Genomic DNA, 26,036 nt, shown 5'->3' with positions numbered 1-26,036 from the left:
AAAGGTCCTGAGTTCAATTCCCAGCAACCACATAGTGGCTCACAACCATCTGTAATGAGGTCTGGTGCCCTCTTCTGGCCTGCAGACATACACACAGACAGAATATTGTATACATAATAAATAAATATTTTTAAAAAAAGAATATACATGAAAGCAATCAGTTTGGGGCGAGAAGGAAACTGAATGCCTAGTGGACTAGGCTAAGAGAAAACATTTCACCACATACCTTTTTCCCCCCTTTGGTTTTTCAGAACAGGGTTTCTCTGCATAGCCCTGGTTGTCCTGGAACTCAATATATAAAACCAGGCTGGCCTTTGACTCATAGAAATCCACCTGCCTCTTCCTTTCAAGTGCTGGGATTAAAGGAGTGCGCCGCCACCACCCATCTACCATATACCTTTTTATACCTTAAAGCTGGTGTGTATGTGTATTCATGTATGTTATGCATATGTGGGGGGAATATGGAGGGTATATGTGAGTATGTGTATACATGCATGTGGAGGCGAAAAGTTGACATAAGTGTTGTCCTCAGCCATTCTCCACCTTATCTTTTGAAACAGGGTCTCTCATTGAATGTGGAGCTCATGGATTTCATTATGTTGCCTGGTCAGTAAGCTCCGGTGATCTGCCTACATGCGCTGGCTCAGCACCAGGTTTGCAGATAGGAACCACTGCACCTTACTTTTACAGGTACCAGAAGTCCAAACTCAGGTATCCATGCTTACACAGCAGGTTCTTCTAAACCGAGCCATCTCTCAGGCCTCATCAGTGTTTCTTGAATATATGTCAGTACACAACTATAAAAAGAAAAGCAGGAGAAAGCCCATGTTTTGTTATTGCATTTGGTGCATGCTATGCTCCGAACCTGGCCACTGTTTCCTATAGTTGCCAGCTCTCAGTGTGTGTGTTGCCTGGCTATGGTCATTTCCTCCACTAGATGCCCTGCTTTGGCATTGGAAAACATCCAGTATGATGTCTTTCTGAAAGGAAAGGCTTAGAACATGCTTTTTGGAGATTACTGGCAGATGAAAAGAAGAAGGGACTGTCGATGGTAGTAGTACCCAGTGCTAGAAAAGCTTTGGTGAAATTGGCACACCCATGCTTAATGTAACTAAGGGAAATCTAAATTTACAGAGCCATTTTGCAAAGCAGCATTGCAATATATAATGAGACAAACAGAATATTTCTACTGTTCAGCCTAGTGGTTTACCTTTTGTAGATTTTAGTCTAAGAAAATAGTTTCAAGGAAGAAAGATGCACTAATGCCTATAAACACCATTCAAGGTAAAAAAAAAATGACCAGTTCAGTTGTGGTACTCTAACATAGCAGAAAGCCATAGTAGAATTCAAAACTAGCAACACTGAAGGTGTTTATGACTTGTTAAAAATTTTAATGCTATTGACATTGTACAGAGGCAAGATACTGGAAAGTAACTTTTGGTTTATTTTTCTTCCTGTACAACTGTGATGCTTAGCTTTACTGTCCACTTGACACAATTGAGAATCACTGGGAAAGGGAGTCTCAATGCAGAATTTTCTAGATTTTGTTAGACTGTGGGTGATAGCTGTGGGGATTTTCCTGACTGGGTTAACTGTGGTGGGAAGCCCCACCCTGAATTTGGGCAACACCATCGTGGGCTGGTGTAGTAATATGGAGCGAGGGTGGCTGCGGTGGGGCTGCATCCCCAACACCCCAAGCCGCCTGCCCGGCTAGCTTATGCCCCGAAAAAATTACACAGACACTGTATTCTTTTAAACACTGCTTTGGCCCATTCCTATCTAGCCTCTTCTAGGCTAATTCTCACATATTAATTTAGCCCATTTCTAATCATCTGTGTAGCGCCCCTAGGTGCACTTACCGGGAAGATTCTAGCCTAAGTCCATCCTGGGTCGGAGCTTCATAGCGTGCGTCTTCCCTGGAGCAGGTAGCATGGGGTCTCTCTGAAGCATCTGCTCCGGAGAGGAGAGCTGTCGAGTCTGACCTCACTTCCTCTTCCTCCCAGCGTTCTGTTCTGTTTACTCCACCCACCTCACGGTGGGCCTATCCAATGGGCCTAGCAGTTTCTTTATTGCTTAGCCAGTGAAATCAACAGATTGATATATGACACTCCCACATCAGGCTGGGTCCTGGACAGTGTGAAGAGGACAGGACCAGCTGAGCGTGAGGCAGGCGTCCATTCCCCCTCTGCTCTTGACTTGGCTGGGAAGGGACAGGCTGCTTCCAGTTCCTGACTTTGCTACTACAATGACTGCAGCCTAGAATTGGAGCTGAGACAAACCCTTTGTCTCCTAAGTAGCCTTTGTCAGAATATTTATCACAGCGGGAAAGGAAACTACAACAGGAGCGTGTGTCCCTTGCAGTTTGGAGATCTAGTAGGAGGCAGCCATTGCTCTCTTGGAGTCCTAATGGTGGACCTGAGGGCAGAGATGCCAAATTCTCCTTTTACTGAATTCAACTTCACATGTAAGACAAACTATCTGGAAGGGCAAAACAGCTCAGGAGTAAGCTCGTTGATCCATAGAGAACAGAGTCAGAGAGGCCAGCCCATCCCCAGACAAGGAACTGAGAGAATCTTGTTAGGCTCTGAAATGGGAAGGGGAAACCCTGCTTCCTGAGTCAGCTTCTCAGGGAACTCAAGTAGCAGGTGACGATTTACCAATATAATGTACATGACACAGGGTTCACCTATGAGTGACCAAATTTATGCTTTCTGCTGCTACATGAGTGAGTCACGTAAGTCCAGGTTGAGTTATAGAAAAACTAAGAAAATTAAATACACGTGGCTTGAAAATGTTCCTCTGCCCGCATATAAAATGTAAATATGAAACAAAAGGTAGATTAACAGGGCTATTGATATGTCTTTTAATTACGTCTGGAAGTTGTGTTTAGATTTTAGTCAAACTGAGAGACTGTTGTTATTGGTTTTTTTTTAAACTCCTTTTACTCTTTGCTCTTTTGGCACTTTTGGGGGACCCCACCACCCAGCTCCCAAATAAATCACACACAGAGTCTTATTCTTTCTTATAAATGCCCGGCTTTAACTTGCTTTTTTCTAGCCATTTTTCTTTATCTTAACTGACTACTTTTTGCCTCTGGGCTTTTTCCTTTTCTTCTGTCTCTTCCTTTCACTCTTCCTCCTCCTCTCCTTGCTGTCTTGCCCCTTCCTCCCAGATGTTTCCTCCTATTTATTCTCTCCACCTGCCAGCCCCGCGTATCCTTTCTCCTGCTTTGCTTTTGGTCGTTCAGCTCCTTATTAAATCATCAGGGGTTCTAGACAGGAAAAGTAACACAGCCTTACAGAGTTAAAAAAAATGCAAAATAAAAGAATGCAACATATCTTTGCATCACTAAAACAAGTGCTCCAGAGCATAAACAAATGTAATACACCTTAAGATAATATTCTACAACGGGAGACTGATGCTTGATGTTGGACAGATTGCCTGCTGACCTATTAGCAAGCCTCTCGGTTCCCAAGGTTTTATTTTTGCATTGGCCTTGGTCAAGTTCTGTATCTAGGAAAAAAATCAGTATAGTATGTATGTGTTCACGTGACTGTGTATGCAACATGTGTGTTTAGTGTGCATGCACATGTATATGTATGCATGCATGTGAAAGCCAGATGTAGATATTGGGCATCTTCCACGGTTGTTCTCCACCAAATGAATTAATGAACTAGTTAATTAATTTTGCAACGCAATCTCCCAGTGAGCCTGAAGCTTGCTGATTCAACTACCCTGTCTGGAAAGGGAGCCCAAGGGATCCTCCTATCTCTGTTTCACCAGTGCTGGGACTAAATGTGTGCTGCCGAAGATTGGTTATTATGGGTCAAACTCAGGTCACCAGGCTTGCATGGCACCCACTTTACCAACTAACTTAACTCCCCAGCTCATGAGATCATTGCACCTTGTAGATTAATTTTGGGAGTTCTACCTGAAAATTACCAATAAGTGGGTTTCTGACTTTAGGCAGATCACATCACTCTCCTTCTCTGGGAAATAAAGAAGTAAGTGCAGGGGCTGGAGGTATGGCTTGATGGAAGTATGCTTGTCAGGCAAGTGTGAAGCCTCTCATTCAATCCCCAAAGCCAAACCAAACCAAACCAAAAGAGAAAACAAGAAGTAAGTAGAATAATCTCTTAAATCACTTCTAATTCCTTGGTTCTGTGAGTCTGGGTTTTAGATAGATAATAAATCAATAAACAATAATCAGATAAATAGATGATAAACAGATAGTTCAATAGGTATATGATAGATAGTAGGTGGGTAGGCAAATGAATGATAGAAGATGAGCGGGTAGAGTAGATATTGATTTTATATATATGTGTATATAAACATATATATTAGAAGATAGATGAGTGTATGCACACACACGAACAAGATCCATAAGGGTCTTGTCCAAAGAGGATGGTTCAGGCCCCAAGACTGGCTCTGTGCTTTCCCTGTCTGAGAGGAAAGGCTTGTCCTGTATCACATCACTCGCATTAATAAATCAGAAGACACATGGAATGCCTATTGTGCACAAGCATTTCTAATTCTCTCAGTGTATTATTTCACTCCGTGATGGCCATCTGAGCGGTGGCACTGTTCTCATTTTACAATTGAGGGAGAGAAAATCGAGAAGGGTCGACATCACTGTTACAGGGAGAAGAACCTGGATGTGAAGCCAGGTCTGCCCCACTACAGGAGTCTGGTTCCTTACTCTTGGTCTCTAGTAGAGGCCCAGAATAAAAGGTTGTCAGAGTCTAGACTATAGACCCAGTATGTCAGACAGGCACTGGCTCCAGGATGTAGCCCAGATCCCACAGGAACGCTCTCAATTCTGACCATTTACACTTTCCCTCTAGGTGGTGGTTTACCTCCATCTGCCAGGAATGGACCAGTACTGGTCCTGTTCTGCTATCTTTAAAGATTTTTTTAGAAGATTTGTTTATTTTTATTTTATGTGTATGAGTTTATCTGCGTGTATGTCTATGCACTAGGTGAGTCTCTGGTGCCCACAGAGGCCAGAAGAGGTCATCAGAGCCCCTGGAACTGGAGTTACATGAGCCATCGTGTGGGTTCTGGGAACCCAACCCAGGTCCTCTGCAAAAGCATCAAGTGTTGGTAACTGCTGAGCCATCTCTTCTGCCTCCATTCCCTGCTGTGTTCATCCATGCTCCATGCTCTAGAGAACTTGAGTTTTCCTGCTCAGTGCCAAAGTTTTAGGGCAGCATAAAGCCAGATAAGCTTTGTCAACACATATAGCAAGACTTGGCAAGGCCAGACCTTCTTGGCCAATAGACAAGATACTTTCAGATCTGGCCTCTCACTCACATGTTCAGACGTGTTCAGATGAAGGGTGCACAAAGGTTTTTTTTTTTTTGTTGTTGTTGTTCTTTTTTTGTGGGGGTTGTTTGTTTTTTGTTTTTTGAGACAGGGTTTCTCTGTGTAGCCCTGCGTGTCCTGGAACTCACTCTGTAGACCAGGCTGGCCTCACCTAGATCCTCCTGTCTCTGCCTCCTGAGTACTGGTACGAAAGGTGTGGGCCACCATACCTGGTACTTCTCAGGGTTCTTTTTCTTTTTTTTTTAGGTTTTATTTATTTATTATGTATACAACATTCTGCCTCCATGTATGCCTGCAGGCCAGAAATGGGCACCAAATCTCATTACAGATGGTTGTGAGCCACCATGTGGTTGCTGGGAATTGAACTCAGGTCTTCTGGAAGAACAGTCAATGCTCTTATCCACTGAGCCATCTCTCCAGCCCACTTCTCAGGGTTCTTGACCTGTGCAGTGAAAAAGACAACGCTGAAACAAAAGGGAGGCGTGGCTATGGGACCCCTCCCCTGAACAGCCGATTCTAGACTGCACAAAAGGGAGGCGTGGCTATGGGACCCCTCCCCTGAACAGCCAGTTCTAGACTGCACAAAAGGGAGGTGTGGCTATGGGACCCCTCCCCTGAACAGCCAGTTCTAGACTGCACAAAAGGGAGGCGTGTTATGGGACCCCCTCCCCTGAACAGCCAGTTCTAGACTGCACAAAAGGGAGGCGTGGCTATGGGACCCCTCCCCTGAACAGCCGATTCTAGACTGCACAAGACATTTTTATATTTTTGGCAAGTGGGCGAAAGCCACATAGGCCATAGGAAACTGCAGGGAGAAGTCTCCTGTGAGCGTTTTCCCAGGGGAAACTGCCAAGACCGCCTCCCGAACCTCCTACCCTCTCTTCTAAGATCCAGATAAGTTCTGGCAAGGCCCTTTGCTCTGTAGCTGTGTGGGTGCCAGTGATGTTGCCAAGATGTTGTACTAAAGACAATGCCCTACAGCTTCATCAGAATTGGAGGTGTGTTTACATGCCTAAGAGGAAGAGGAGCTTGAGACAGTGTCTCCCTCTGCAGCAGGCTTTTCTGGTCTAGCACTCACGGTATAAACCAGGCCGGCCTCCATCTCAGGTCAGTCCTCCCGCCTAGTTTCCCAAGTGCTGAGCTACAGGTGCAAGCCAGCACACCCTGATGCTAAACACACCCTCTACCACTGAGCTACATTCCTAGCCAACTGAGGGTTTTCTTGTTCCTCTTAACCAGGGTCTAGAAGAGAGAAAATAAATTGAAAACTAAGAGTTAACTCTTCCTTACTAAGTCGCCCAGACAGGTCTTGAACTTACGCTCCTCCTGCCTCGACTTCCTGAGCACTGGGATTGCAGCCTGTTTTACCAGGCCTGTCTTCTAATTCATTGAGGATGCAAACTGCACAAAAGTCGGGAACTTTGTCCTTTCCCCTCACTCTTTGTGGGCCCACATTTTAGAATAGTGTCAGCACATAGGAGAGAGTCCATGAGTGTGAAGCAAACACAAGCTTGTTCACAGCATTTCCATAATGAATGGGGTGTGTGATTGATGTCTTAACACCTGCTCTCAGGTCAGAAGCTTCCTAAGGCATTCGAGAAAACCACTGTCCTTTCTTTCAGGGAACTCAATGTCAAAAACTGGAGTGGAGACTCATTTAACCTTACAATGTGCATGACATGGTGCCTGTGAATCATTGGTGCCATTACAGTAATCCCAGTGCCTCACAACTCCCACACACCATAGTAACGGAGACGGGGGAGGGGCTTAGCTTCTCCGCTGACCTCATCTCCTCCTCCTCCTTTCCCAGCTAGCCTTACACTATCGCTCCTCTTAGCTAATATATAGCATAGATTAGGAAAGAAATTATGGGTCAAGGAATCGGCCTCCAACTATAACAGCCACCCTTGAGCCTTATTTCTCCATTTCTAATGTATCAGTGTCATAGACATTGTCCTCTTTCATTGCAACTAAGTGACATGCTGTTGTGCTTATTTTACAGAGTGGACCCTGGCCTAACAAAGGCTGGGTGGCCTACTGAAGATCTTTTACACTGAAGACAAATTTCTCTATCTAAAGTCAGGTTTCTTTCCATCATTACTATGTAATGCTGCTATCGCCAAAGCCATGGCCTCTGTCATCTCAAAATTTTTGCCTTTTTGGCTTCCTGCTTTAATGCAAGGGGGTGGGGACAGAGAAAGACAGAAAGAGAGCGCGCTATGTAAATGTTGGATGAGAGCCTGAGGGAGCCGGTGTTCTTCCAAAACCTTGTGGGTCCTAGAGATTGAACTCGGGCTCCTGTCTCTGCTGAACAGGGAGTTTATCTATTTTAAGTAGGCATTGTAGACACATTGACGGTGTGGTGGAGTGAATACTTATTGATTCCTCTCAGAACTTTTTTTTTAATATTTATTTATTATGTATACAATATTCTGTCTGTGTGTGTGTGTGCAGGCCAGAAGAGGGCATCAGACGTCATTACAGATGGTTGTGAGCCACCATGTGGTTGCCGGGAATTGAACTCAGGACCTTTGGAAGAGCAGGCAATGCTCTTAACCACTGAGCCATCTCTCCAGCCCTCCTCTCAGAACTTTTAACAAATCTACTTGGCGCGCCTCCTCCGGCAGCTTGGCGGCGCTGTGGGGCATGGTCGTGCGCAGTGGCGAGAGACGTCCTTCTTGGTCCGGCCGCTAGCCTTTCCCTGTCGGAGGGCGGGGCTCCAGGAACCGGAAGTGCCGAGGCCTCTGCCGCCGTCTCGATCGCCGCCGCCTTTAAGTCTCTTCGTTCGCTGCCTGGGTGCCGCCGGTGCCGCCGCATAGGAAGCTGCTGTGGCCCGGACGGGAGCGGAGGCGGCGCGGCATGAAGCGGCGTAGGCCCGCTCCATAGCGCGTCGGGACGGTCCGGGCGGGCCCGGGGGAAGGTGCAGTATCCGCCCGCTCTCCCTCCCCTGCGCCCGCGAGGCCGCGGTACTCCGGTCGGCCGCCCTCAGGCCACTCCCGTGGGGCAGAGCGGGTGGCTGGGCCCCGCTGGCCGGAAGAGGAAGCACAGACTCGGATGGCGAGGTCGCCAACGTTCGCTAGCCGCTCCTGAACGCTGGCTGCTGCCCGCTCGGACTCGCACGTCCGTTATCTTGATAGAGCCTGGCTCGGGTTGGGATGCAGGGGAAGGTCCGGGCTTACGGAGGAGGAAACGGAAGTCTGCAAAGGCGAAGGGGTTCGCCTGAGGTCCGCCAGTGGCGGATGGGATTCACCTTCGGACTCGCTGCTTTTCCCCAGCCGGTGTTCCTTCCTCTCTCCTGCTTCACTCTAGATTCATTCCTCCGCGCTCACTCTCTCGCTGCCATTCTGTTCCACCCATCCATTCGCAGTAGGGTTCTTGCCCTTCCTGTCCAGCTTGCTCATCCTCTTTAAGCCTTAGTGTTCAGACTGTCGTTCTTGCCACATTCCCTACCACACCTCTTCTCCTTCCTCATTCATAGCTTTCAAGTGAGGTGTGCAGAGTTTAGATGACTGATGAGCCCTTACCATAAAAACTATAGGATGCCGCATCAGTGGACCACACCCCAAGAATCTCAAAGCCCTTTTTAACCCAACATATTCTCAGAGTGAGGGGCTTTGCGCTTTGAGAAGGTGTCTTGAATCTTAGCCTGTTACTGCTGTCCAGGTTTTTTTTGCCCTCCTTTGGCCACATAGCTTTTCTCACCTTTCCATCTCCTGTGTGGAATAGGGAGCTCGGAGTCTAAACTGGTAACAAATACGATGTGATCACATACACACAAATTTTTTTCTAAGCTAGATTATCAACCGTCTTAGTGATTGTTTGTCCAGAAAAGCTCCCCATCTCACTTATTCTCAGTAATATGTCAAGAAAAAGAAGGCAGAAATGGAATGCACTAATAATGAATAGGGCATCCTTTATCTTGCCAAGAATTCTAGCTGGGTATGGTGGTGTGCATACCTGTAACCCCAGTATTTAGGAGACTGAGGCAAGAAGGTCTTGAGTTCAAGGCCAGCTTTGGCTACAGAGTGACCCTGTCTGCAAACAGACAAATGAACACAATTTAGATGATTAAATTCAAGTTCCTTCTTTCAAAAAAAAAGCGCATAATGCACATTTTTATTGTATTGAATTTATTTTCTCACCAATTCAATATGAAATCATGTAAAAGAAACATAGGTGCATAGAAATAAATTATATCTTTGTGTGTGTGTGCTCGTGTGCGCTCGCGGCTCTACACACACGTCTTGGGGATCAAGTGGAAGTCGGAGGATAACTTTTGAGAGTCAGTTCTCCCCAACTACCCTTTGTTGAGTCACTTTCAATTGCTGCATACTCCAGTCTAGCTGACCCTCGAACTTTGGCCCATTCCATCTATGCCTTCCTTGGTGCATTAGGGATGCTGGGTTTACAGATATGCCAACACTTTTTTGGCTTTAAGGGATCCTTAGGCTTCTGCTACAAGTGCTTTTTACTCTTTAAATCAGTTTCCTGGCCCTAGAAATAAATTGCATCTGCCACTCTCAAGGTGTTACAACTGGGACCTCACATCTATTTTATTTCCAATTGTGTATGTGTGAGGGTATGTACCTGTGAGGACAGGTTCTGTAGAGACCACCGGTGTTGGAGTCCCCCTTAGAACTTGTCTTAGCAGTGGGTCTGAGCAGCCGGAAGTGGATGCAGGGAACCATACTTGGAGTCTCTGCAATAGCATTACTTACTTGCTCTTAACCCCTGAGTCATCTCTAGTCCACTTTTGCAATTTTTTCAAGCCCTTCTAAAATTTTCCCTTTAATGTATCTGGATGTCAAGATTTACATAATTGTTAGGACTTAACTCCTCAATTTGAGCCATACATTTCTGGAAAAAGTAATTTTAGGACTGGGCTTCTTATTAGCAAAGGCCTGTAATTTCAGCACTCAGGAGGCAGAAGCAGGAAGACTGAGAATCCAAACCTGCCTGGGATTTGCAAAACCTATCCAAAAAGAAAAAAAGCTCGCTCGTGCGCTCTCTCTCTCTCTCTCTCTCTCTCTCTCTCTCTCCCTCTCCCCTCTTTCTACCTATCCACACACAAACACAGTTTTGATGATCCAAAATAATTCAGGCATTACATATTACACTAAAAGGAAGTCTATCAGTTAATATTTTGGGGTTTTTAGGCTTATTTCTTGGCCATATATGGTCCATTTTAATGACCAACAATCTCTTATCTGGTAAACAGGATTGGATGGTGAGAAAAGGAAAGATTCCTGTGAGAAGAGATCAGGATGAACGGAGAGCTCTGTGCTTAAAGAGCCAGGTGAAAATGATCTCTTTGAAAGTAGAGATCTGAGCAGATGAAAATACAATCAGGTAGGCACCAGGGAAGGTCCACAGGTGAAGAGGTTGGTGGAGCAGTGAAATGTATGCACTGAGCCGGGAATGAATAGGACCCTGTTTGAGAATGTATTTGTATATAGACTGTCAGGGAATTATGGAAATTAGTTACACATTTGTGTAAATTGCACGCTATCTTTTGTAGAAAGGGCAGAATAAATATGTAGTGTGAACAGAGTGGCAGAATGTCATTTGAACTATACAATGTGTATATGTCTGGAAACAAATAGCACAGTCCATTCAGAAAGTCTCAGTTTTTAAATAGAAACTGATGGGAGTTTTTACGAAGAAGGATTCTAAAGTTGGTAATGACTCCAGCTGAGCAGTAAGGCTCTGGAAGTCTGTTCTGAGCGGCTCTCTTCTGTTCCTCAGCCTTGTACTTGAAAGGGATGGAGTGGAGATGGGATTTCACATGTGAGAGAACTGAGTCAGGTTAGTATAGAGTCTTCTAATTTTAGTCCCTTGCTCCATCAGAAAACTAGGTCCTTTGACACACTTGATTGAAAATAGGCCTCTCCTAGCTTTCAGGTGGGCCAGCAGCCACCACTTGCACAGTGGTGCTCAGTTCTCTGCCTGATTTTAGTTAGTGGAAGCTTGGATGCCAATGATGGCAGTGATACAACCAGTATTTGGACTTCTCTAGTTTGTCAGTGTCACGTTAGAAGTAACAGTATTGTGCACTGTAACAAGGAAAATGATACCCTGTTCCCTGTGCACAGTTCAGCACTTTCACATACCAGTAAAGCAAATTAGGTGGACTGACTCACAGCCCACACCTTCCAGTAACTTGTTAGATTGCAGATAACTGAGCATGAATTAATGTTAACCTGCAAAGCTGAGCTTTAAAAAAAGACATCATCTTAAATACATAGCCATGTATTGATTATTGGAGAAGTAGTTAATGATTACGTGAAACGTGGTTACATAAGTAGTTTGTTTTCTTTTGTGGAACTGGAATTGAAGCCACCACTAAGCTACATCGCTACAGGGTTCTATCATAGCTTTTTGTTGTGGTTATTTTTCTCTAATACTTTGCTCATGTTAGTTGAAATATCAGGAAAAAATCAAGGGGGAAAGTATATCTTCTGGGTTTGTACAGTAAGTACAATAAGTTCTCAAAGCTATTAAGTAATTATGGTGTTAAAGTGGTAAATTGAGTTCAGACTTATAAAATGCTGATGTGAACACCATATGCTTTCTTCATTAACTACTTTAACTAACTAAAGCCATTTAAAGATAGTATTTTTTTTTTTGAACAGTATAGAAGTTACATAATGAGAAAAACTAGTCTTGTAGTTATCAGTAAAACCCTGAGTACCACTGGTACTTGATAGTGTCTAGAGAAGAGCAGGAGGTTGTAAGTGTTTAGTTGTTTGGAGCCCTTCTCTGCAAGAGAAAACAATGTATTTTTTAGGTTACTGCCCTAGTTATAAATTCAATGTTTGTAACAATGTTGTTACTATTCTAATTTATTACATTTTAGAAACAGTGATCAGCATTTGATAGAAGTGTTACTTTTTAAAATGCAAAAACACTTACCTACCTTGGCACATAGCTTCAGTATTGACATGCTTTGGGGTGGAATGTAGCAGCCAACTTGGCACATGGCCTGCTTCCTTCCAGTGTGGGAAAGGAAAAGGAATTTTGGCAAGAGATACCTCAAAGGAGAGCCTTTTATAAAAGTTCCCGGAGGGATTTATAGTCACTATGAAATTGACATGACCTGAATTTTTTTTTTTTTTAAATCTTTTTGGAACGGAGCACAGGTGGGGGTGGAGGACACCACTATTGCTTTTCTTATTGGGTTTCATTGCAGCTGTGTTGTAAGGCCTGTCATTGGTTGGTTTGTTTATTTATTTGGTTTTTTGGCCCTATCATTGTGATATGATAATATATGAACAGCTTCTTGTGCCTTGTTTATCCAGGAAAATGCAACATGGCAGCAGCAATGGAAACAGAACAGCTGGGTGTTGAGATATTTGAAACTGCAGAGTGTGAGGAGGGAACTATTGAATCACAGGATCGACCTAAACTGGAGCCATTTTATGTCGAACGATATTCTTGGAGTCAGCTAAAAAAGCTGCTTGCTGATACCAGAAAATATCATGGCTACATGATGGCTAAGGCCCCACACGATTTTATGTTTGTAAAGAGGACGGATCCAGACAGCCCTCACTCAGACAGGGTCTATTATCTTGGTGAGTGTGAAATTGCACTTTGGGAGAGGAGTTTTTCTTTCTTTCTTTTTTTTTCCAAAACTCCTTTTAATACTTTGGGGTGTGCCCCCTGAGGGGAAGGAAGCACAAAAGGAACCCGCTGTAGACTCAGGGCAAAGGGAATGCCATCGGTGCCTGTAAGCACTACAGGAAGAAACTCGAGCATGGTGGGACTGGCTCCAGGCACACAGGCTCCTGCTTCAGTCTCTTCTTGTGCATTGACATAACAGATGTGCACTACCACATCCAGTAGGAACCCATTGAGGGGGTGGTTGAGACAGGCTTTCTCTGTAGCTTTGGAGCCTGTCCTGGAACTAGCTCTTGTAGACTAGGCTGGCCCCGAACTCACAGAGATCCACCTGCCTCTGCCTCCTGAGTGCTGGGATTAAAAAGAAGAAATTTTCTAATCTAAAGTCATACTGAAATCTCATCCTGTAATTTACTGACACTAACAACAAAATAAGATAACAAATTATCTTAATTCTTATATTGTTTTATATGCTTTAATAAGTTTTGTCTTTAGCCAGGTGGTGGCGGTGCACACCTTTAATCCCAGCGCTCAGAAGGCAGAGGCAGGAGGATCTCTGTGAGTTTGAGGCCAGCCTGGTCTTCAAGAGCTAGTTCCAGGACAGGCTCCAAAGTTATAGAGAAACCCTGTCTAGAAAAAAATCAAAACAGAAAAAGAAAAGAAAGGTTTTGTCTTTGGATGAACTAAGATCTCACTATCAAGGCTGGAGAGAGGACTCGGTTATCTGAGTTAGGTAATGTTAGGAGTACATCCTGCTCTTCTGTAGAACCCAGGTTCAGGTCATAGTACCCACATCATTAGGTGTCTCAGCTCCAGGATCTCACTGAGCTCCTACACACGTACATATTTATGTATACGTGCATGCATGAGTGTACATGTACATGCTCATACACATACAAATAAAAGTCATAAAAGAAAGCTTTAATATCACGGCATTTTTCTCTGACATCTGGGGAGTTGTTTTTTTTTTTTCTTAAATATTTATTTATTGTGTATACAATATTCTGTCTGTGTGTATGCCTGCAGGCCAGAAGAGGGCACCAGACCTCATTACAGATGGTTGTGAGCCATCATGTGGTTGCTGGGAATTGAACTCAGGACCTTTGGAAGAGCAGGCAATGCTCTTAACCTCTGAGCCATCTCTCCAGCCCTGGGGAATTGTTTTTATGTTTACTTCTTGCTTGGTGTTCCGAGACTGTCCATCTGCCCAGACTGACCTCTAACTCACAATCCTGCCGATTGTAGACATGTGCTCTGATACCATAGAATCTTTGGGGAGCTTGTTGTTCTTTTCCTTACTTAGTTTTTTTGAGACAAGGTTTCAGTTAGCCCAGGCTGGCCTCAAACTCCAGATTCTCCTGTCTCTATCTCCTGAACTCTGAGATTACAGGTGTTTGGCTATCATGCCCAGCTTGAAACAATTTTTGTTTTTTAAATAATTTATTTTTATTTTATGTGCATTGGTATTTTGCCTGTATTTGTATGTCTGTGAGGGTGTCAGATCTTGGAGTTACAGACAGTTGTTAGCTGCCATATGGGTTCTGGGAATTGAACCCAAGTCCTCTGGAAGAGCAGTCAGTGCTCTGAAATGCTAAGCCTTCTCTTATAGCTATGAAACATTGTTTTTATTGAAAAAAATTTCTAAGGCATAAGGCATGTGCACATCCTACTTAATAACATCATTTTGGTTCCTGTGGAATGGAAAATGTTGAAATATGTAGAAGACATTATATATTTATGACTATTGTTGTAATAAGGACAGTATTACAAAATAGTAATTTTTTTTTTAGTAATATGGTTTTTTTTTCCCTTATAGCCATGTCTGGTGAGAACAGAGAAAATACACTATTTTATTCTGAAATCCCTAAAACCATCAACAGAGCAGCAGTCTTAATGCTTTCTTGGAAGCCTCTTTTGGACCTTTTTCAGGTTGGAACAAATATTCTTGTTTCTATGATTTGGTATATATTTTCTCATTTATTTCAGGACAAAAATTCATCTAGGGCTTTATATTTTAAGTAGATATGAATTAAAAGGAACTAAAATATTTTTTATTGTTACATGTAAAACCTTAAAATCAACCAATTCCCTATATCTAAAACCATAGGACATTACAATTCAAGTTTTTGGTGTTTTGTTTCATTTATTTTAAATATTTTAGATTTCTTTAAGTTTGCATGGATGAATGTTTGCCTGCATGTCTGTGCACCATGTACATCACTGGTGGCAGAAGAGGGCATTGGACCCCTTGGAACTGGAATTATAGATTGTTGTGAGTCATCTATGTGGATGCTGGGAATCAAACTCAGGTCCCTTGAAGAACAACAAATATTCTTAAACACTGAGCCATCTCTCCAGCCCTATTTTGTTTGTATATTTGAGACAAGGTTTTACTTTGTATCTCTGACTGGCCTTGAAGCTCACTATGTAAACCAGGCTGGCCTTGAACTTCTGGCAGTCCTCTTGCCTCTGTCTTCTGAAACTTGGTACATTCCTGTAATCCCAGTACTTGGGAAATATGGAGGTAGAAAAGCCAGAAGATGAGAAGTTTGAGGTTAGCCAGAACCCCACCACACATGCTCACAACAGTCTGTTCTCTTTTGACTTGCCTAGAGTATGCTCAGCTGCTATGTTCAATCTCTACCTAGGTAGCTGGGTTAGATCCCTGCTCTACAACTAACTGTATGCAAAACTACCTAATTATGATTAGATTAGAGAGGGCCTTGACTATTAAGATGATGGATTTTATTCTTGTTTTCTAATGTCTGCAATAGTGATTAAATGGGTCTTTACAAAATTTCAGGAGAGTTTCTGAAATTAATCTACTTATTGGCAACTTCTGAGTCACTCAGGGCACAGACTAAGCCCTGGAGAGATGCTAGAGTTTCAGTGAGTTGCAAAGGCCAGTTCTTGGGATACTGGAGTGGGTGACTTTCCTTTTGTCTTAGGCAACACTAGACTATGGGATGTATTCTCGAGAGGAAGAACTACTCAGAGAAAGAAAGCGCATCGGAACCGTGGGAATTGCAGCTTACGATTATCACCCAGGAAGCGGAACATTCCTGTTTCAAGCTGGTAGTGGAATTTACCATATCAAAGATGGAGGCCCACATGGATTTACAGTAAGTGGCAGTTATTGTTAAATGTTTTGGGGTCCTAGAGAGAATTTGTACCCAAATCAGAAAGGAAATTAATGAACAAACCAAAAGAGTCAGTTTACCCACCAGCTAAGAAATTAATATTAGTTTTTAATTTTAAGAGTTGATAGTTTGGGACCAGTGAGAATGACTGGACAGTTAGAAACACCAGCTGTTTTTCCAGAGGACTCAAGTTCAATTCCCAGCATCCACGTGGTGCATCATAGTCCCAGATCTAACACCCTCTTTTGGCTTCCATGAACACCAGGCATGCAAGCAGTACGGACATACATGTAGGCAAAATGCCCATACACATTAAATAAAAATAAAATCTTAAACAAACAAATGAAAAACAGATGGGCACTGGAAAAATGGCAGTTCAGTTCCCAGCATCTACATCAGGCAACGCCCAGCTGCCTATAACTCCAGCTCTAGGGGATTCCCTGGCTTCTTCAGATACCTGCACTCACATATGCATAAACATAGAGAGACACACATAATTAAAATTAAAATAGCTGGGCAGTGGTGTTGCATGCCTTCAATCCCAGCAGTCAGGAGGTAGAGGAAGGCAGATCTCTGTGAGTTCAAGGCTGGCCAGGTCTACAAAGTGAACTCCAGGACAGCCAAAGCTGTTACACAGAGAAATCCTGTCTCCAATAACCAAAAAAAAGATAAAAATAAAAATTTTATAAAGGTTAGTTTTTTCTAATGATCTAAAGATACATTTTTTAAAAATTTACTTTATTTTCAGTATATGTGTCCTGGGGAGGGGTGTGTGAGTGCAGGTGCTCTCCTAGGCTAGAGGTAGAGATCCTGGAGCTGGAGTTGGAGGCAGTTGTGTGCTGTCTGACATGCATGCTGGGAATTAAACAAGCTTTCTCAGCGAGAGCAGTATATGTTCTTCAGCCCCAAGGTAGAAATTTTAAAATGCTCAAAATCTTTTTTGTGTTGAGAGATACAGAAAATGGCATTAATTTTCATTTTATATAAGTGCTAAGGGAGATTTTGAAAGGTATTATCAAGGTGTTTTATCTTTTTGGTTTCCCTGAAAAGCTAATTATTTTAATAGATGAATTTATGTTTGGTTTTATTCAAAGTAATTCTTTATGAACTATTGAAGCTGTGCTTTTGGTAGAATTATGTTGGTCTTAGCTATCATTTCACTACAGTTTTTGAAAGGGCTGGAGAGAAGACTCGGTGGTTAAGAGCACTGGATGTTCTTCCAGAGAGCCCAGGTTCAATTCCTAGAACCCACATGACAGCTCACAGTGGCCTTCAACCCTAATTCCAGGTGAAATAATGCCCATTTCTGGCCTTATTAGGCACCAGTCACATGTGGTACACAGACATGCATGCAGGCAACACACCCATATACATAACATGAAAATAAAACTTTTTAAAAAGTTAAGATTCTCCATATATTTATTTATTTAGTGTGTATGTGTGTATACATGCATGCCACAGGTGTATATGTAGGTCAGAGGACAAATTTCAGTACTCTGTTCTCTTATTGCACCTGTAGGACCCAGGGTCTGATCTCAGGTTGTTGGTCTGAGCAACAGGAGCCTTTACCTGCTGAGCCTTCTTACCATGCCTCATTTTACATTTTTTTATAAGCAAATTTATTTTTATCGGTAAAATTAATTTTTAAATGTTTAATAATATGTTCGAAATTGTGTTTGAGACTATTCAACAAGCCAGGCATATAGCAGATGCCCTTACTTCCAGCACTCAGGAAGCAGAAGCAAGTGGATCTCTGTCTGGTCTACTTAATGAGTTCCAGACTAGCTAAAGGCTATAGTGACACCCCGTCTCAAAAAAATGTTTGGGGCCTAGAGAGATGGCTCAGAGGTTAAGAGCTCTTCCAGAGGTCCTGAGTTCAATTCCCAGCAACCACATGGTGGCTCACAACCATCTGTAATGAGGTCTGGTGCCCTCTTCTGGCTTGCAGGCATACACACAGACAAAACATTGTATACATAATAAATAAATAAATAAATATTTTAAAAAAAAGATTTATATGTATATAGTGTTCTATCTGCATGTATGTCTGCAGACCTCTGAGCCATCTCTCCAGCCCCCTTATATGAATCTTTAAAAAAAAAAAAAAAGGTTCAAACGTGGTGGTGGTGGTGGTGGAAGAACACACCTTTAATCCAAACACTTAGGAAGCAGGGGCAAGTGAATCTCTATGAGTTTGAGGCCAGCCTGGTCAACAGAGTGAGTTTCAGGACAGCCAAGACTACACAGAGAAACCCTATCTCGGGGGAAAAAAATTTTAAAAAACCACACATTCAACAGATAATAACCTTTAAACAGGCTGAGCAGCAGACTTCATAAAATACTCTTACACTGTCTTGGTGTGTAATGCAGTATTTATTCTCTATTACTCTAAGCTTTTCCATTCATCAGAAAGAGCCATGAATAAGTTAAACCAATTGAAAGTATATATTTTTTTTTCTGGGATGTAGCTGTTTTGGACATTTTAGTTAGAAAGGCCATCGATCTTATAGGAAAAAAACTGGAAAACAAACTTGTATTTGTCAACCTGATAACTTACCTTAAAATGTTGTTGGCTTTTCTAGCAACAACCTTTACGGCCCAATCTAGTGGAAACTAGTTGTCCCAATATACGAATGGATCCAAAACTATGCCCTGCTGACCCAGACTGGATAGCGTTCATTCACAGCAACGATATCTGGATCTCGAACCTTGTAACCAGGGAAGAACGGAGGATCACCTATGTGCACAATGGTGAGTCAGAGCTTTGCAGCCTGGATTTGCTGATTTGTGTGTGGAAAGCTGGTTTTGATTTTACTTCCATTGTAAATTAATGCAAACCAGGTGATTTTTATTTTTTAAGTTCAGATGTTTAAAAATTGGAAGGTATGGAGAAGGACAGAGAATACATGGTCCACACCCCTTAGATAATGCCACTCTCTTCTCAGCACTTTTTAAGTACCGCAATGCATCTCGTTCTTCTAGCCTGCCCCTTTTCTCATTAAGTGAAATTCTAATTAAGAAAATTGGACTTGTTTGGCAGATACAGACAGAAAAACCAGTTCCACATTATTAGATATTGCCTGAAAAACAGTCTCCCCATTTTAGAGAGCCTATTTAGCCACTGTTTTATGTGAAAAAAAAAATGGAATGTGGAAGAACCATGTGCATTGTGGAAATATTTAAGTAGGCTTTATTGAGTGACAAACGTAGTCTGAGGCATTAGGAATACAAGTTCAATGATGTCTCAAAAAACAACAGCCACACATAGTGATGCCTCTAATTCCAGCACCTGGGAGGCAGAAACAGGCGGATCTCTGAGTTTGAGGCCAGCCTGGTCTACAAAGGGAGTTCCAGGACAGCTAGAACTACACAGAGTTTTGAAACCCTGTCTCAAAAACAACAAAACTAAAAAGTTTCAAAAGGTAGAAGTTGAATTTGTCATAGATTGATTGCTGGACTGAGTTTACAAAGAGGAAGTGATGTATGAGAATGAAGGCCTTCCTGTAGCTTCCCAGCATTTTCTCCAGCCTCACCGTCTCTGCATTGCTGGGTCATTTGCTATACTTCTCATTCATATATTATGTGCAGTTAGGCCCGTGATAGCTGTGTTTGTAATGGACACATACATTTTGTGATATTATTATTGGTCATTCCCTAAGCAATGCAGTGAAATAACTGATTATGTTGTCTACAGTATCTTATTAAAGTCTGCATGAGGATGCACTTGGGTTCTGTGGAAACACTATAGTGTTTTATAGAAAAAGACTTAAGCATTTGCAGCTTGTGGTATTTGAACAAGATCTTAAGGGAACCAACCTTTAAGTGGTTCTAAAGGAGAACTGTGGCAAGGGTACTACAGATTGAATAAGGTGATGCTGACCATCAAGCAACTAAATAAACAATCAGCAATACAGAGTAGGTCAAATGAGGACTACTATAGAGCACCAAGAGAAGCAGTATTTGGGGAAGACTTTCCAGAGATCATTGTAACTGACCTTAAGTGATGTCTGTATGTTAGCAAAGTATTCCAGAAAGCGAACTGTGTGAGAAAAGTCTTATTCTGAAAGGTGCTGTGGCCTTTGTGAGGAGCTGGGAGTACTCAATTGTCCAGTACTGGTGGGGATCAATGGAGGAGTCTTTAGCAGATGATCCAGGTTGTTCTGGTTGTACTGTCATAAAGGGTTTGGATGCTATGGGCCATGACACCAGAGCTTAGCAGCTGTCATCACTGAAGTCACAAGTTTTGAAAATTTAAGCCCTTTCTCATCCTGTCAACAAACACTGATCACTATATATCACTTACTGTATTTGAGACTGAGACTAAAAGCTCTCACAAAAACTGTCAGAAAAGAAGGCATTTTAAAGTCTTTTTTTTTTTTAATTCAGACTTTCTTTTTCTCTTTGTTAGCCCTGGTTGTCTCAGACAGAGCTCACTACATAGACCAGGCTGACCTTGAACTCTAGAGATCTGTCTGCTTCTGCCTTCCAAGTTTGCTATTGTTAAAGCTGTGCACCATATGCCTGGCTTTCTTTTGTAAAATTGTTTTCCTCAGAAAGTAGAAAAAGACAAGATCTTCTGAGTAAATTGAAAGCATGGGAATCTTGGGAGAGGGTTGAAGGGGCGGGTGGGGGGGGCAGGGAGGGGAGCAGAGAAAAATGTAGAGCTCAATAAAAGTCAATAAAAAATTAAAAAAAAAAAACTACAAACCAAAAAAAAAAAACAACTGTTTTCCTCAGAGAATTTGTGAAGATTGGTAGAATTTAAAGTAGAAAGTACTGGAATTCTGGAGGATATTATAGTTTTTACTTTTTTCTTTACTATTCATGTAGATATGTGGTATATTTGTTATTTCTATTATTAGTGTAGTGGTTAAGAGACTATAGAATGAAACAGAACCAGGCCCTCTGAGTTAATTCTGACCTCATCAAATTAATTAATATATCTCTTGGTTTCTACATATGTAAAAATGTGAATCAGCTGAGTATAATCACAGGATTTCCAGGAGGCCTTAACAAGTTAATTTTTGTGCAGTGTTTAGAATTATGACTGAAGCATAGTAAAGGCTGAGAATTGTCTGCTTTGATAGAAAGAGATGGAGGGAGGGAACGTGGTCAACAGTGCTAATCACAGTAGGGTGGGATGAGAGCCCATCTGAGAAAATGAATTTGGTCTGTCAGGTGCATATGTGTTTATTCTCTGCTCAATATGACAGAGGAATTTAAAAGTACTGGTTCCTGCCCTCAGTTACCCTCTACTGGGAAGACAAGGTGATACCAGTTATCCAGTTAGTAAGTAGCTTGTAATAAGTAGCAGAAATACAAACAACAGCGGTACCTGTCCTCACATTTAAAGAAAAACAGAAATGATAGAAAGTTGGAGTGTAGTTTAAAGCAATTGAAGGATGCTAGAAACCCATCATTGATCCTGGCTCTTTTACTAATTCCTTGTTTCCGAAAGCTCTGAACACATTGTTGTCATTATCTTGGGTCTGAAACTCATTTGGTAGTAAAATCTGACCTGAACTGGCTTGAGAGTATTTATAACATTTGCCCTGCCTGCTCAGCGTGCTTTCCCTTTAGTTTGCTGCTGGAATGTTGGGGTATTAGATTACAGCTTATCTGTGTGCTGCTGCTGTTGTTACACAACACATCATAGATGTGCACTGTAGGAAGAGTCTCTGAATTCCAAATACCTGACTCGGGTTTTGAATAAGGGAGTATTGGATCTTGTTGTATATTCATTTCACATAATGTAGAATACAGATGATCAAAAATGGCAAATTAAAAAAAAATGGCAAATTAAAGCCAGGCGTAATAGCACATTCCTTTAATTGCAGCACTTGGGAGGCAGAGACAGGCAGATCAAGCCAGCCTGATTTACAGAGTGAGTTCAGGGGCAACCAGGCCTACAAAGAGAAACCCAGTCCAGAAAATAAATAAATAAGTAGGAAGAAAGAAAGAAAGAAAGAAAGAAAGAAAGAAAGAAAGAAAGAAAGAAAGAAAGAAAGAAAGAAAGAAAACAAAATTAAGTCTTACCTGTGCTGGGCACGGTAGTATATGCCTATAATCCAAGCACATAGGAGGCTAAAGTAGGATTACGTGCAGTTCAAGACTAGCCTGGGCAGCATAGCAAGACCCTGTCTTTAAAACAGAAAATAAAATCATAATAATATATCACTGCCCACCAATTAAACAAACAAAAGTGAGAAGATTGAGAACACCAACTGTTGGTAAGAGTGTAGAATAATAAAAATGCATCACCACACAGTTAAATACACTCCACTAACTAGCCATTCCACTCCAAGATACTTGCTCAAAAAAAATGAAAGCACATATCCATTGAAATTACTGTGCAAGAATAAATGTTCACATCATCTTTATTCACAGTCACCAAAAGCAGCCCACATGTCAGCAGAAGAATGGATGAAAGAGCCACAACATCACCCACACCTTTAATCCCAGCACTCAGGAGGCAGAGGCACCCAGTCTCTAAGATGAAGGCTAGCTTGGTCTACATAGTAAGTCCTAGGGCCAGCCGTGGCCTATCACATAGAAAGACCCTGTCTGTCTTAGTTACTCTTCTATAGCTGTGATGAAATGCCATGACCAAGGCAGCTTAGGAAAGGAAGCATTTAATTGGGAACTTGCTTATAGTTACAGAGCGTTAGTCCGTGTATATAGTATGACAGGAAGTGTGGGGGCAAGCAGGCAGAGAGAGACTGGGCCTGGCTCACCCCCAGTGACATACTCCTCCAATAAGACCACACCTCCTAATGCTTCCAAAACATTCCATTAACTGGGGACCAAGCATTCAAGCATATGAGACTATGGGGACCATTCTTATTCAAACCACCCCACTGTCTTAAAAAAAAAAAAAAGGCCGGGCTGGAGAGATAGCTCAGTGGTTAAGAGCATTGCCTGCTCTTCCAAAGGTCCTGAGTTCAATTCCCGGCAACCACATGATGGCTCACAACCATCTGTAATGAGGTCTGGTGCCCTCTTCTGGTCTGCAGACATACACACAGACAGAATATTGTATACATAACAAATAAATAAATATTTTTTTTAAAAAAAAAGACCATTGTATCAATGGATTATTACTTAACAAACAGGAACTAAGTACTGACAAATGTCAAAACACTGATGATTTTTAAAAACAAGTCACATTCAAATTATACTGTAAACATTTTGCCATGATACCAATTTTTACATAATGATGGCTTTGTGATTTGTTTGTTTAGGTAGTTATTGGTGCTGAGGGTACTAGAGCCAAGCAAATGCTGACGTGTCATAATGGAGTGAATCAATTTGCCCAAGGTCATACAATAGATAAATGGCGAGGCTCAGACTTCCGTCTGGCTCCACAGTTGACCACTATAATCAGTTACTTTTTTCTTTTTTTGTTTTGTTTTGTTTTATTTTTTTGTTTTTTTGATTTTTTAGTTTTGGTTTTTCAAGACAGGGTCTCTCTGTGTAATAGCTCTGGCTATCCTGGAACTCAATTCATAGACCAGGCTAGCCTCTAACTCACAGAGGTCTGCCTGCCTCCACCTCCTGAGTGCTGGGATTAAAGGCATGCACCACCACCGCCTGGCCAGTTTTCTCTCTTTAGAAGTGATGGAATCATTTTGCTTTGTCCTATTGTAAAAGAAAAAAAAAGTTTGGAGGATAATTTTGCCTGTTTTGTTTGTCCAGAGCTAGCCAACATGGAAGAGGATCCCAGATCAGCTGGAGTTGCTACCTTTGTTCTTCAAGAAGAATTTGATAGATATTCTGGCTACTGGTGGTGTCCACAAGCTCAAAGAAGTAAGCAAGTTTAAAGTAGTTTGTTACAGGTCACTCTAAGGATTAAAGGTTTTGACTGTCGATTGGCTGAGTGTACAGAGCATAAAGCTGGGACAATACATGAAAAAGTAATGAAGATTAGACCTTACTAGTAACTATTTAGAAAATATAGGCCTTATCCCCCTCATGAACTCTAGTAGAGAGTTATACTCTACCTCAGTACCTCAGGTGCTGCTTGCCAGTTTTTCAGCTAGAAAGCTGGTCTGTAAGGTCAAGCAGCATTATGACAGGATCTACACTAATGACTTGCTGTTAAACACATGTGATTGAAGCTGGGCAGTGGTGGCGCACGCCTTTAATCCTAGCACTTGGGAGGCGGCAGAGCAGGCAGATCTCTGTGTTCAAAGCCAGCCTGGTCTACCAGAGCTAGCTCCAGGACAGCTAGGGCTGTTATATAGAGAAGCCCTGTCTTGAAAAACCAAAAAATAAAGGCGGGGAGAGGATTGAGTAGCATTTGTGTGAGCAGATGAGAGTATGTGTGAATGAGTATGAGGAGCTTAAAACAGTGGCCCACTGCCTAACCACAGTCCAGTGGAAATTCACTTACAGTCATATGTGGCCTAATATAAAGTGGACTTAGGTTATAGACAAAATTGGAAACCTACATGTATATAAGTGTGCCATGTGTGTGCTGTGCCTGCAATGACCAGAAGGTATCCGATCCTAGGAAGTGGAGTCACAGTTGGTTGTGAGTGCTACATGAGTGCTAGGGACCCAGCTGAGTCCTCTGGAAGAGCAGCAGGTGTTCTTAAGTGCTGGTTAGGACTCATTAATAGATCTTATGGCATCACTGTTGGTTTACAGCTAGCAAGCCGAACATTTCTTTTGTGTTTTCAGGATATAGTCACTCTGTAATCCTGGCTGTCCTGGAACTAGCTCTGTAGACGAGGCTGGCCTTGAATTTACAGAGATCCGCCTGCCTCTGCCTTCCAAGTGCTGGGATTAAAGGTGTGCGCCACCACCGCCCACTTGGCACCTGAACATTTCTTTAGAGGACAATGAAAAATATGTATTTTAATCCATGTCTTAGATTTGGACTTTTATTTTATAATGCAGACATTTCCCATAATTATACAACTAACTCAGCATTTTATAGGAAATATTAGGTTTTATCATGCCAAAATTCTTCAAAATGTTTTCCCTGTTTGTATAGGTGTATGTGTGTGTGTGTGTATACACACACACATATCTTTTTTTCCCCTCCCAAAAGGGTAAACTTTAAGCCCTAGTAAAAGGGACTTGGAAGTCATCCTGCAGTTGTAAAGATAAGAAAGTTTTCATGTGTAAAACATAGCACAGGGTCCAGCAAGCTGGCTCAGCAGGTAAAGGCACTTTCCGCTGCCCAGTAACCTGATTTTGTTCCATGGGACCCACATGGTATAAGGAGGAAACTGACTCTCAAAACTTGTCCTCTGGGGACTGGAGAGATGCCTCAGCAATTAAGAGCACTGACTGCTCTTCTAGAGGATCCAGGTTCAATTCCCATTACGCACACAGCAGCTAACAACTGTCTATAACTGCAAGATCTGACACCCTCACACAGATAAACTGCAGGCAAATAAATATACCAATGCACATGAAATATAAATAAATAAATGTTAAAAAAAAAAGAAAATAAACTTGTCCTCTGACTTCCACATGCATCCCTCCTTAAGGAATTATTTAATTAAATTTATAACATTTTTTAGAAGATGCTAAAGAATTTAGTTGTGTTGAATAATTTATGTCACATCTTGTTCTGTATAACTGTGGAAAAATTATATTTTAAAATGAAATGTCCAAATCTCAGAGATATGATTTTTAAATAAATGTTTTTCATGTTTCATTAATGAAATATTCAGTCTTTTTTTTTTTTAGATTTATTTATTTATTATGTTTAGAACATTCCTTCTATGTATGCTCGCATGCCAGAAGAGGGCACCAGATATCATTACAGATGGTTGTGAGCCACCATGTGGTTGCTGGGAATTGAACTCAGGACCTCTGGAAGAGCAGTCAGTGCTCTTAACCTCTGAGCCATCTCTCCAGCCCCTTCAGTCTTTTTTTTTAATTATTTATTTATTTATTATATTATGTGTATGCCATTCCTTCCACGTGTGCCTGCAAGCC

The 26,036-nt window shown here is 42.0% G+C and overlaps 1 protein-coding gene across 6 annotated transcripts in view; it reads left to right on the top strand.

Annotated features, from left to right (window-relative positions):
- The first annotated feature begins 8,104 nt into the window (after positions 1 to 8,104).
- The window catches only part of Dpp8 (dipeptidyl peptidase 8), a 53,085-nt gene continuing 35,153 nt past the window's right edge, over positions 8,105 to 26,036 (top strand). The window contains exons 1-8 of one of the 6 annotated variants that reach the window (XM_075965491.1): positions 8,105 to 8,245; positions 10,544 to 10,674; positions 11,071 to 11,130; positions 12,624 to 12,896; positions 14,759 to 14,871; positions 15,891 to 16,064; positions 18,665 to 18,833; positions 23,778 to 23,888. In XM_075965491.1, coding sequence (XP_075821606.1) covers positions 10,659 to 10,674; positions 11,071 to 11,130; positions 12,624 to 12,896; positions 14,759 to 14,871; positions 15,891 to 16,064; positions 18,665 to 18,833; positions 23,778 to 23,888 — 916 coding nt within the window. In that variant the 5' untranslated portion in view covers positions 8,105 to 8,245; positions 10,544 to 10,658. Of the gene's footprint in view, positions 8,550 to 10,543; positions 10,675 to 11,070; positions 11,131 to 12,623; positions 12,897 to 14,758; positions 14,872 to 15,890; positions 16,065 to 18,664; positions 18,834 to 23,777; positions 23,889 to 26,036 lie in introns of all 6 variants that reach the window. The other 5 variants (XM_075965492.1, XM_075965493.1, XM_075965495.1 and 2 more) reach the window with 5 other exon arrangements.

This window comes from Microtus pennsylvanicus, chromosome 3, assembly GCF_037038515.1.
Source record: "Microtus pennsylvanicus isolate mMicPen1 chromosome 3, mMicPen1.hap1, whole genome shotgun sequence".
Classification (NCBI taxonomy): Eukaryota; Metazoa; Chordata; class Mammalia; order Rodentia; family Cricetidae; genus Microtus; species Microtus pennsylvanicus.
Note: the sequence above shows the minus strand (reverse complement) of the source record. Positions and strands in the feature narration are given on the sequence as shown.